The sequence below is a fragment of the Vanessa atalanta genome, chromosome 24, assembly GCF_905147765.1.
Source record: "Vanessa atalanta chromosome 24, ilVanAtal1.2, whole genome shotgun sequence".
Lineage (NCBI taxonomy): Eukaryota > Metazoa > Arthropoda > Insecta > Lepidoptera > Nymphalidae > Vanessa > Vanessa atalanta.
In genome coordinates, this window is record NC_061894.1 from 5,760,996 (window position 1) to 5,774,402 (window position 13,407).

The 13,407-nt window shown below is 36.4% G+C and overlaps 1 protein-coding gene across 4 annotated transcripts; it reads left to right on the top strand.

Annotated features, from left to right (window-relative positions):
* The first annotated feature begins 2,541 nt into the window (after positions 1 to 2,541).
* LOC125073471 (mediator of RNA polymerase II transcription subunit 25-like) lies at positions 2,542 to 11,965 on the top strand. 4 transcript variants are annotated; one of them, XM_047684320.1, is made up of 15 exons: positions 2,542 to 2,804; positions 3,400 to 3,558; positions 4,178 to 4,341; positions 4,866 to 5,020; positions 5,132 to 5,235; positions 5,347 to 5,518; positions 5,952 to 6,122; positions 6,266 to 6,463; positions 6,940 to 7,083; positions 7,155 to 7,206; positions 8,099 to 8,223; positions 8,870 to 9,169; positions 9,238 to 9,354; positions 10,344 to 10,396; positions 11,863 to 11,946. In XM_047684320.1, the coding sequence occupies exons 1-14, from the start codon at positions 2,683 to 2,685 to the stop codon at positions 10,380 to 10,382; spliced, it is 2,022 nt and encodes a 673-aa protein (XP_047540276.1). In that variant the 5' UTR covers positions 2,542 to 2,682; the 3' UTR covers positions 10,383 to 10,396; positions 11,863 to 11,946. The 4 variants fall into 4 exon arrangements, with proteins under 4 accessions (XP_047540276.1, XP_047540277.1, XP_047540274.1 ...); XM_047684321.1 differs by having other exon boundaries at positions 11,860 to 11,943; XM_047684318.1 differs by lacking the exon at positions 10,344 to 10,396 and having other exon boundaries at positions 11,860 to 11,965.
* Positions 11,966 to 13,407: the final 1,442 nt, after the last annotated feature.

Below are 13,407 nucleotides of genomic sequence, written 5' to 3' on the forward strand. Positions count from 1 at the left end.
GCTTTATGACGCATGCGTCCAATCACAAAGGGAAAATTTGATGTTGTTGAAACTGTTTTCTAGAGGTCTCTTTCTAACACGTTGGTTACAAAATTCTCTATCTCTTTCATACTGTCAGGTTATATTTTATCCTTTTCACACTTGTGAATTCTCAACTCCGCTTCTCCTTCACACAATTCTGTTATTGACAACTTTAAGATATTCTTAAATAATATTCCTTCCATTGCTTGTTTTTCACCTTATGTGGATTGTTTGAGTTACTAAAAAATAGAGATGTAGGTCGCTTTTCAATTCACTTGATAAATCTCAACGAATTAACTAGATTTGATTTGGAAATCACTTAGGTACAGACTGCGCGTCTACTATAATATTTAGAAACAAAGAAATATCATTAAGTATTATTATCTTAATAATAATATTTGTATTGTTTATGGGAGTTCATTACTCTTGTTTGCATTACCATTTCCCGCCATTACGTATGACCTTGAAATGCTCCCAACACCTACACTTTCGACGTAATAATATTGTGTAATGTTTATTTCGACTATATGTATTTATAAACTACGCAATAACATGCGTAAAAATTTGCGAAAACATTCGTTTCACGTGCTGCTGTTTTGATAATCGTGTGACGAATTCAAACATTTCTGCGTAGCTATTTTTTAATTTGACTTTCCCGCCTACACCACTCAGACTGTTTACAAATACTGTCGCTACTTACTTATGCTCTTACTAAGTTCTACGGGGATTATGTTATTAAAATAAGTAGAAATAACTAGTAACTTATTTAGTACTAATTTTCTAAGTTTACATACTAGCATACATTACTTTGAAAAACTAAAAGACCATTGACGTTGCTATGACTTTAACAACAACAAAAAAAATCGTTTTCTTCATGTTATTACGGAGAAAAAAATGGCTTATAAACATATTAAAATTGACATTTGTACTCGCCTGTGTCGAATAAAAACTGGTAAATATTTCTTTTGGGAATTTAGAGATAGTTGTTTCATAAATAATTATTATTAATACTTTAAGAAGATACAAATTATCTTATTAAAATACATACATTGTATTTAATCGGTCCCTACCTTATTTACCTGACATTCACACAGTATAATTGTTGGAAAAAAATACTCTAGGCTATGGTAGACACTTTTTTATTTATAAAGCGCACGAAGGAAGGTAGCTAATTAGGTCACATGATGGTAAATGGTTACCTTTTTTCTGGACTTTGCTATATATATTGTGTGAATCCATAAGTCATAACGTATGAAATTGAAAATAACAATATTTTCAATTGTCTTTTTAAGACTGTAAAGGGTAAACTAACTTTCTACGCCGGAATGCCATATTAGAATTTATATGAACAAGGATATTAAATAATTGTCGGAAATTGTAATTATAATGTTTAAAAACAGCTAATTTTTTGGTCAGCGGATACCTTTTTTTTTATTCCACTTAATATTAAAGAAAAAATTGTGATTTTAGTGATCTACAGTGTCATTTTTATGGGCAATGGTAGATACTTGCCACTCTTACCAATATCAAAGATGCATTTATAAATATACTAGCTGAATCTGTGGAACCCGACCCGAGCGAAATTTATAAAACACAAACTTCCGATCTCGTCTTATCCCCTTAGAGCTGGAGTTTCCAAAAATCCGTTCTTAGTGGATGTCTATACCCTATAAGGACCTACCTGCCAAATTTTAAGTGTGTAGGTGTTTTATCAGTGAGTGGTATTTCGCTTTTATATATATCTTCTCTCTCTTCTTTTTCGTATGCTTCATTACTGAAGGTCGTGCTTGTCCTGAAATCCTTTTATCGATGTGTCGACTAGCTTCCTCCACATCATTCCTCAGCTATTCTCAGAGCAGTCGCAATATTGAGTCCCGTTATATATTTAATCTGGTCGGACCAGCGGGTAAGTAGTCGACCGAGTGATCTTTTGCCTTCGGATTTCCCTACTACAACCAGTTTATCCACACTGTCTGGTTGTCTCCAGGCAATATTACCAAAATATCTTAGAACTCGTTGGTAACATATAGTGGATAGTTTGGTTGTTTTTGCTGTCCACGGTGTACGCAACATTCTACTATAACAGCTGCACGGATTGACCATGATTCGGAGGCATACAGAAATATTGAGAATACCAAACTTCGCACGAGTCTGGTCTTGGTGGTATTCGACACTTTCCTGTTTTCCCAGATTCTGGTTAATTTAAAAAGATATTCGGAGACGTACACAGATGGCCAAAGCAGCTATGAGTAAATTTTTATAAATATATTATTACTCAAAATAAGATTCTAACTTATAGTAGCAAAATATTTCGGGTTAAATCATAGAATTGGTCCTAAATACATTAGACTCAACTAATGTTTTTTCTAAACATAACCGCGCTACATGTATATGTTTGTTTGAACGAGATTTGAAACTCATCATTTTTATACATAAATTATTACATGTATCTCGTTCCAAAGCTATATATATTTGTACATAAACATATTTATGTCAATGTCAGTGTTAAGACGTCAGAATTGAAAAGTCAAAAACTCAAAACCGAAAAGTCTGAATCGTTTATAGTTACTACTTATTCTTGTTATTATTATTTAAGATTTAATACACTAGAAATAAATGAAAATGGTTAAATAGTTTTTATATATTAAAGTAATCACAGAAATGGTTGTCAACGCGCCAGATTCTCCAATACAGGCTGAAGTGATTTTTGTTGTTGAAGCAACTTCGGCTAACAGCGCGTACATAAGCGAATTGAAAACGAATTATATTATACCAACTCTAGAGTAAGTAACGGAACGAAGGATTAGAGTCGTATAATGTGTAAATTATGATGATATAGATCGGAATAAAATAGACAAAATAGTGAACTATCTTCATATGGTCATATAAGCTTTTCCGTTTAATTTAACTTTTCATGTAAATTGCTAAAACCTCCTTTGGTAAAATCCTCATTTATATTTTAATGCAGTTTGTATTAAAGCACACACAGACAGGAATCATTTATAGAAACTTAAACTTTTACTCTAATTCAAATTTATTTCAATGAACTGTATAATATTTAATGCTTGTTGATACAAATAAGCTTGAGGGCACCACTCACACACAACACTAATTAACAAATAGGGATTGTTATGTGCAAGTGTGGGAGCAGTCAAATGTGTTTAACATAAAGCTGGCCATATTTTATGCACACTTGTAGAAATCACTTGTAAAATACTTACTAGGTGATGTTTAATTTTCAAATCCTAGTAGAATCAAAAGTCTATTTCTTTTATATGTATAGTATATCATAAGTTCGTTTTATCTCATCTCTATTGGCAAAATTTTAAGACCTTAATAAAAAAATGATGTCAAAAATTATAATTATTGTTTGTTTAGGTACTTCCATGGTGGAGCGATAGAGGAGGGAGTGGGTAGTGGTTCGGTATATGGTATAGTCACTTACCAAGCAGCAGACTGTCATCCAGACCTACCCGTCTCGACATATGGCCCCTTTACATGCCCACAGAATGTTGTGGATACTATTGATAAGTTACAGTAAGTACCTACTGTTCCTATTTATTCAATAATCATACAATTATGTACATATTCTAATCTTACAGTGTGTCAATATTAAATTTAATCTTCAACAAACTAAACTTATTAAAATAAAAATAAAAAATCTAAAATTAGTTAGGTGTTGTGTTTTCAATGATATATCAAAATTGTCAACGATAATAAATATGATAATGTTAAATGAAAGGAACTTCACATAGGAGTGTGTAAAAAATTATTGATGTATTTATAAAATATCTCATTGTGATTTGTGTAGTGACGATCTTGGACTATTTACATTCCCCCTACTTCCTGATTTTAAAAGATAATGATTTGTGGGCTATTTCTTTTATTCTTGGCACTAGCATTACAAGAGTGAATGGAGTCAATTTCAGAGGTGCTTTATTGTTCTATAGTGAGTAAACTTGTATAGAGTTGTGGCACCAAGCTTAGTAGTACATTGTCGCTCTGATATTCTTATAAATAAGGTATTTATATTACATTTCCATGTATTTTATTTTACCTGTTGCCTCTCCTTATTAGTAGAGAACAAATTCTCCACATTTTTCTGATTTAAAATAACTTATAAGACCCTAATTGAATTAATTTTGCTTTGATTTAGGTTTATAGGAGGTCATGCAGAGAGTAGAGCATGTGTCACAGAGGGGCTAACAGCAGCCCTGGCATGCTTAGAAGACCTTGGACGTTCGGACATCCCTCTCCATGTGATACTATTATGTTGCTCACCACCATATTCAGCATATACAGGAGGATTGGTGCCACCTGGTGGGTAATATTTCACTAATTTAAGTTATGACTAAATTCTGTATATATAATTATAAAATATTGCTGTTGATGTCCATATGACTGATTTTGATCACATCGGCCGTTCTTAATGGAGATTAGCCAATTAACTGCCTAATAATACTATAAAAAAAGTGTCTGTGTGTAAACATAGATGGATTTTTTATAGCTTTACTTGTACAATTAGATGGCACTATAATCCAACAAAACAAGAAAGAATTCGATGCAGGCTTAAAGTGTAAATAAGGTTTTAATAATAGAAATATAAGTATTTCCAGTATCTAAATACAGTTGATTGTTGATTTATTGGACTTCAATTAAAATGGTATCAAAATATACTAATTATTTCCAGTTGGAGACCAGCTTAAATTCTACAGTTGAGTTTTTAATCCCGGCCCTTGTAACGCACATATAACTATTTATTTCTGGTTGTGTTGGATTATAATGCCATCAGAAATGTAGCAAGACTAAACAATATCTTGACCTTGTCAATATTGTTATCACAGGAGCTCCGGCAACAGTGGAACAAGCTGCGAAACTAATCGGTGAGCGTGGCGCTCACTTGTCTGTGGCTGCAGCTAAAAAGCTCCCTGCCTTACTGGCGCTTTATGAGCATGCTGGCGGAGAACTGCATGCTGCTCAACAGAGAAATTATGCTAAGGTAATGGGTTTCCGATAAACTAAAATAGCAATAAGCAATTGTGGAGTTTGCATCTCTACCACTATCATTATGATAAATTGTAAACAATAATTGATGGATTATTTTGTGCAGGACCCTCGACATTTAGTTTTACTACGTGGTTACAGTCTGAAAGAACGACCACCAAGTCCAGCACCACCACCTCCAGTGCCTGAAGTACAGCCTGAAGTGTATAGGTAAGGCATTTAATCTGAAAATGGTCACAATTGATGGAATCCAACAGATCCTTACTCATCTTGAATATATTGTCTAGTCGATACTATATTTTATATTCAACTGGATTGCAGCCAAAACCGTCCACCGGTACCACAGCAACGAGCCCCACCAGCACAGTTTCAACGTAGTACAATTGGTCCAGTGAGAAACAATTGGCTGGCCCCTCCTCGCCAGGCCCCCTACGCTAATTCCGCTTTACTGACACAACTATCGCAACCATCCTATCCTCCACCTCCCACACAGGTAAGTGAATATTTAAATTTTCGAATCAAAGATTTTATCGCTGTTAGGACTTTATGCTTTAGCTCCATTTGGGTTGGTATCATATAGATTAGATTAAATTAACACATAAGCAATAATTTATATTTAAAACGATTAAGATCCACTAGAGTTCTTGCCGGTTCCTCTCAGTAGAATCTACTTTGCGAAACGGTGGCTGTTTGAAATTTAATTGTACACTGTACTTGAATAAAGTACATTTTGATTTGATTTGATATGCTTTATATAACAGAGGCCCATTATTGACCCTTGTGGTACTCCAGAGAATACTTTTAAAACGCTTCATGTGTTGCCACTGCGTTCTGTTGTCTATAAACTTAATAAATATAAGAAGTTATGTCATTTATATTACTCATCTCTATATATTTGAATTACGCAATCACCGGATCTTTCGTAGGCCAGCATGCAGCGGCTGCAGGGCATCCAGGCGGGCCCGTCGTCGGCGGGCGTGTTCGCGGCGACGCCGGCGCCCGCGCAGCGCACCTACATCTGGAGCGGGGTGCTCGAGTGGATGGAGAAGGGGAAGACGCCCGGGGACCAGAAGGTCACCAGGCATCTGCCGTGTCAGGTGAGTCTGAACGGTGAAGCGTACAGCAGAAAACGATACGTGACGTAAAAAAAATCAGGCCAATATTTTTTATTTTTCTTTTTTATGTAATACATATAGTACGAAGGAGTGAGCTCGTGGTATTATCATTTAATATGTTCCAGGTATCTGCAAATTCAAAAGATGCAGAACCAGAGCTGAAAGTGGACACCTGGCCCAATAAGCTAGTGATGCAGCTGATGCATAAACAACTGATCAGCAACATCGGCGGCCAGTACCTCAAGGACAGCAAGTCGGTGCTGTTCCACCTACAGCAGAACGAGGCGCTAGAAGCTCTCACCAAGATCATGGTTAATGGATTTGTGAGTGTCCAATTTTTATCACATCTGTAGAATGTATGTTTCTTGATATGGTAGTAGGTCTGGGGTAACAATAAGACCGCATATCCTGAGGTCCTGTGTTTGAATCCTAGGTCGGACCCATATTAGGTTTTTAGTGAATAAATTCTTAATCACAGTCCGGAGTGTGGAAATTTGAAGTGAGTAAACTACCACGCCTAAACTAGTAAAGCAGTCCTGTGCCGGAACTCTTTCCTATTGAGTCGGATTTTCCGTCCCATTAGAGGTGAGGGATGATGAACCTGTTTGCGTACGCACAAGCGTTTGTTAACTTTAATATGTTCGTAGTTGGCTAGTCTGTCTTGAAACTGGCATATGTGCCCGAAATCAGTCAGAACGACATTGTTATTATCCGCATGTGAAGGAAGGAAAGGGGGGTGTTTATCAGGTGTAAGGTTATTCATTTTTTATTTGATACCTCTAACTTAACCCTGTTACAGGCTGGATGTGTACATTTCTCGCCAACTACGTCACCTCCGCAGTGCGACATCAAGGTGCTGATCCTGCTTTACACGCCGGACAAGAAGGCCTACCTCGGCTTCATACCCAACAACCAGGCCACCTTCGTCGACCGGCTGCGGAAGGTAATGTATACAAGTGCTTTAATGTTCAAACTTAAAATTGATCACATGTCACTGACCGAATCTTTCCGCAGGTGATCCAGCAGCAGAAGATGAACAAGCAGATGCCGACTCCCGCCATGACCGGTAATATATCTTCTGCCTCAATGATAACTAATTCATTTAATTCATTAATAACTTAAATAAATATTGGTAATAAATGTATAATGTAAACGCCTGTAGTTGTGTACCACATTATACAGGAACTTGTTTCCTAGTTTCAGTCAAAAATTTTTGAATACCGGTGTATTATTGTTTCGAAAATCTATAAATACACTACAATACACTACATTAAATATTTAATTTGTCCGATGAATAAATATATATCTTGATGATCTAGGCAACCATTCTATACTATGTTCCAGTGGCCGTAGGAGGAGAGATAAACAAAAAATGATTAGCTTAACAACATACATACATTTTAAATTAAATTAAAAAGTCCACATAGCAAACCAAGTCGGCTTACATAAGTTTAAGTTTCTCACAAATACTAGTAACTATTTAGAACTCGACTAATGATGTCATGAAAATTCAAGGTCGAAGTTGTTTATTGGTCTTTATTCTGCTATATACTTAAGTAGTTGACATGTCTATGAACCAGTCTCAATGAACTGCTGTATACCTTGGTGGTAGGGTTTCCCGTCTGAGTAGGTACCACCCACATCATATATTCTACCGCCATACAGCAATACTTAATATCGTTGTGTTCCCGTTTAAAGGGTGAGTGAGCCAGTGTAACTACAAGCATATGGGACATAAACTCAGATTATAATATGTCCCATGTACTTTTTGAGAAATGGTTAAATTCTCTAACGTTGCTAATGTCTATGGTCAGTGGTGACCACTTACCATCAATAAAATCTGTGGTAGCTTCACATTTATGTTTTTGTAACATGATGATTCAAAAGTGCCTTCGTTAATAAAGAATATCGTTTGATTGATATCAAAACAGGCGTCATAAATAATTACTTTTTGTTAGGTGGCCAAAATATAGGTACCGGTAATATGCAATCTGGAATGGGCATGGGCGGTGGTGGGGGGATGGCGGGCTCGATGTCGGCGATGCCCTCGATATCAAACCAACAGAATCAGCAACATCAGCAGGTAATCATGTTTATTTCAGTGATGTAACTTTAAATTTAAGCGTTTTTTCGTTACATGGTATAAGACAAAGTCGCTTCGCGCCGTCTGTACGCTTAGATCTTTAAACTACGCGACGAGTTTTAATACTGTTATCATCAGTGGACGAAGCGATTCAAGAGGAAGGTCTATATGTATAATACTTGCATGTTTTAGGAGAGAAAAGCCAACAATTACAACTATACTAGCCGGATAATACTGTTCTTCTAAAGGTTTTATACACTTGTAGGTATAGGTGGCCAGTGGGTATAAAGATTAAGTCAGGAATATGATTTTTTATTAATAAATATTTTTTTTTTATCAGTGATCGGACAACCGTTATAAATATACTATATAATTTGTTATGCCACTTCAACCGGTACCGGAATGTTTTAAATGATAATAGATTTTGTCGTTATCAGTATATTTCCGTGAATAATTCAATTGTAATTCAACCTTTAGTTATTTCATTCAATCAAGATCAATTCTGTAACAAATATCTGCACTTCCACTTCAAGAGTCTGTTCTGAAAAATATGTACCATTTCTTTAAACGGAACATTTAGGGCATATTTTTTATAAAGATATATTTTCAAATTTGGCAAATTTATAATACAGCCGTTTTAATTTAGGGTATGATGATGAGCAGCAACATGGGTACTCCAGTTGGCCAAGTCAACCAGGGACAGATAAGCCAAGTAAGTCAAGTCGGCCAGGCCGGCCAAGTGGGCCAAGTGGGGGGGAAAGGTCCTCGTGGTGCCCCTCTGGATGGCCTGGAGGCCGCCCGCCAACAAAATCTTGAGAAGATCCAACACTTGCAGCAGACCCTGGAGGCGGCTCACCAGCAGGAGGCGCAGTTCAAGTCCCAGATGGACATAATGTCGCACCTCCACGCCGCCCAGCAACAGGAGCAACATTACAAGCAGCTAGAGGTCGGTTGGTGTCGGCGCTCGTGCCGCTTAGTGTCCCGGCCGCTCTAACGCCTGACGTGTCGCTGCAGGAGCAGCAGCGCAAGGCGCAGCTGCAGGCGCAGCTCCAGCAGCTGCGCGGCGCCGGCGCCCGCCTCGTGCGCCCGCTGCTGCCGGCCAACCCGGGCCTGAGGCATCTGCTGCAGCAGGTATGGGGAATGCTGCTGATCTATTAGTCGCCTACAATTATCGTAACACTCCACGCGCCCTATAAAATTACAGAGCTTGGTATTTGCTTGTCTTTAAGTAATAATTCACTTAATCCTTTTTTATATTTTTGCAAGATATTATTTTTAGGCACAATTCACCTTCACTTTATTTACTGTAAATAATATAATAAGCTTGGTACTATCGTACTCTTCTAACTCGTAGTTCTAGAGATCTAGGTGCAAGCAAACCTAGTTCACAGTAAGAATAATAAATAACACGAGTGGGACTGATGCTCTCGTTTCAAACACGGTATTATCACCGATTCATTGTTTTTCTCTTCACTCCTAAAGATTTTCAACTCGCTTTTGATATATTTAATTAAATGGGCTTATCTTAACACAGTTGTAATAAATACACTTATAATTCAACGTTAAAAACAGGTGAACATTCGTAGACGAAGGCTTTGTTTTCGGACTAGGAGGGGATCGTGATCGTAAATGGAGACGCAATTGTATACTCGTTTTATTTATTATTTTTACTGTTACAACCTTTTATGCTAACCATGACGTTAAAGTCGAACGCTATTCAATATTAAGTTCATTGTCGAATAAGTGCGCGTGAACACGAGAGCAAACACGTTTTAGCACGTTCCATCACACAACACGTGCGTGATGTTTTATGACCATCTACGTTTACAATACGTAAGGCGACGTGACACCTTGATATGTCGCTCCTCGCTTCACGTCGCACTCGCTGATTGCGGCGAGTCGCTGTGAGATTGTGTCTCGTTGCGTCCCATGGCACTCCAAGCTCGACATGTCACTCGTACCAAGTGACACTTCGATCTTGAAATGTCGCTCGTCGCTTCACGTGGCGCTTCGAGCTGGACGTGTCACTGGTCGCTTGAGGTGACACGTCGACCTCGGCACGTCGCTCGCTCGGCTCCCGCGGCTGCCGGTCCGAGGGTGACGCAGAGTGTGTGTTCTAGCAACAGCAGGCGGCGCGCGGCGCTCGTCCGCACATGTGAGCCGCACCCGCTAAGTAAAGCTTCCTTCCACTAACTATTTATTTCGTCGACAGTCTCAGTATATAGATACTCTACATTCTTTTTAAAATAGTTCATATATTGTCCGTAATTTATATTCACAGATGAGTTTTTTCTTTGTCGAATGACTATACTTTCTAAAGACAAACATCTGCTAATCTATATTTTGAGACTGTCCCAAAATATTTGCAGTGATCAATTGGCGAGCAAAATCTGGCAAAATATTCTTTTGGTCTTGAAAAAAATCGAGAACATGTGAATTAGAAAGTCATGTTAAGATTTTGCTTTTTAATTTTTCACGAACAAAAATAACCTTGTCACTAAAACTTTCATTGGTTAGAATTTTCACTTACTTTGCAATGATTCTTAGTAACTTTTCATCATTCCTTTCATAGCAATGACATCCTTATAGACGCCATAATTTAGCTTAGCATGAGTCCATTCATCAGTAACAAAATATATTAACATTTTATATTTCCGTGGTATATGCTACGGTCAGACCCGCTGCGAGCAAATGTAAGCTGCAAGTGATCTTCAATTTTTAATTTCTCTTAATATTTTTCTGACAATTGTTTCTACTGCTTACTAAGAAGTTATTTCACTTAGTTTTGCGTGTCCACGTGCGTTCCAAATGATTTCTTTGACAAGTTAAAGTTAGTGAATTATTAGAAATATAAAAAATCAGTAAATAGTTCTTGAAAACAAATTGGCGGCTAATGAAGATGTTTGCACGAATGGAACACAAGTATTATATCCTGTACATTATATATCCTCTTCGGAGAATTATTCACAATCAGTATGCGAGCATACTATGCCAAATTTTGCTAATTTTTAACGAGAAGTTTTGGCACACGTATATTTGCAATTAGTGCTGATGGCGGGACTGACCAGGGCATAACACTTACCAACAAGATTTTGAATTGAATCTAATTTTGAAACAATATTATATTGGGCAATTCAGTAGATTAATCATTGAAATTGTATATAATGTATATAAACCTAGGGATATAGATAATAAGACGAAGACAGATGGTTTAACCTTTTGATCGCCACAAGTCGTTCGCGTAACCATCGAAAGTAGTTTTAAATGTTTACATTACTTTAGTAAAGGAATCACACAAAATCACTAGTAGGCGCTTTAAAGCGACTAGTCTTGTGGTCCTATATATTAACATGTTTATAGATAGACTTAAATTAATTCAGAAAGATAATACGCCATAGAAATAAATTATTTGTTTTATTCTCTTTAAATAAAATGACGTATGGCAATGATAGCAAAAAAATCTGTTAAAATACTCCGTTAATATATTATCTGTGAATATGCGTCAAATGTGGTATCACTTATGAGGTCATTGAGATACAGTTTATTTCGCAAATTTTTCATGGCAATCAAAGGGTTAAATATGAGAGTTATTATAGTCTTAATTTATGTAATAAATGATGGTGTAAACCTGTCCAGCAGCCGCAGTACCGGCCGGGCAGCGGCGCTGTACGGCCGAACTCACAAACACAGCAGTACGATGAAATGTCTAATTACAATGATTTTATATGAAATAAACAAATTGTTTAAAAAATGCTTTCACTAAAACCCTACCATGCTTTCACTTAAACTACTACATCCAACGACCTACCTATACATCCGTTGTTACACTAATCTTATTAAATTCGTTAATTTCTTACAAATATTCGCTGTATATACTTTACTGATATATACTGTATATTTAGGACATTTAACATAAATACAATGAAGACAAGCTTAAAATTAGGTTCACATTTGCAATTATAAGAACAAATAATGTGCATGCAATACAACATAAAATGCAACATTTTTAAAAACAAATCAGATATTGATTTCAAATTTTTACATCTATAATAAATGTGCTCAATAGAGGATATACCTGCATCAGTAGTAGAAATACTCTTAGTGAAATCATGAACTGTTGAAAATATAACAGTCTGTTCGAATTGAAATAATATATAATAATTGATTAAGCATGATTTTTTCTTGATACTGGCAATAGTTGTTTGGGTAATTTTTTACCACCGGAATTAATTTTAATACATCTGGAAAAGTACGAATATCTACACATTTATTAAACATGACAGCTAAATAAGAAGATAATTTGACACTTACGTTGTTCATTTTACGTGATAAATCCCATAATTTGCAGGTCTCTTTAAAATTGAATAATTTAGAAGTGTTTAATACTTCGTAGGAAGTCATATTTTCAAAGGAAAATTCTACCAAATTCTTGGGAACGCAACCCTAGTTGACGATATCTAAGTCATATAATTATTACTTTTAATTTTCCCTTTTATATTAAGATATACTTGCCTTTTTTTCTCGCTGGAAAAACGCGTTACACGCTTTCCCCTCGTGATGGAAAGTTGGGGGGGGGGTTGGGTAGGACTCCCCGGAGCCCTGGACGCCGAGTGCGCCCAGGTACGCCGGGTTTACCTACTAAAAAACCAGCGGTACCCTCTCCGTCTTTCGGCGGGCGCCACGGGATCGCTTACGCATGCTACCGTGACGCCCTGACGGTCGAAGATATACTTGCCTGCACCAAATTTAATTTTGCCTGTTTCTGAACTTTTAACATCCCAAATAATTATCATTATATTCTTTAAAATTGTATTTTTATATGCAATGATCGAGTGTGACAAACTTTTTTAAATAACTTGGAATATTTTCAAAAACAAAGTTAAGATATTTACAATTACGGTTATATTTTTTACGTTCATATAATTTATTTCGACTTATGTAGATGCTGGTAGGGGTTCAGTCTAAGAAAAGTATTAGATTATTTTGGTAAAAGATATTTTATTGAATTCGTTTTCAATTAAACTCATCATTTGAGCTAAGATTAAATTTCTTAAAATAATTCTTTTAAATTTAGGACAGAACTGGGCAACGTTCGTCACTTAAAATATTAACATGACCAAGAGTAAACGATTGAAAAATTCCGAGTCTAAGATATTGGACGGTGAAATAAAAATATCAACGCTT

What these genes read in the sequence shown, in the direction of transcription:
- LOC125073471 (XM_047684318.1), top strand. Translation starts at nt 2,683, where the DNA reads ATGGTTGTCAACGCGCCAGATTCTCCAATACAGGCTGAAGTGATTTTT. An exon ending in AGGAGGATTGGTGCCACCTG is followed by an intron (nt 4,342 to 4,865) that starts GTGGGTAATATT and finishes TTGTTATCACAG; the next exon opens with GAGCTCCGGCAACAGTGGAA. An exon ending in AACATTACAAGCAGCTAGAG is followed by an intron (nt 9,170 to 9,237) that starts GTCGGTTGGTGT and finishes GTGTCGCTGCAG; the next exon opens with GAGCAGCAGCGCAAGGCGCA.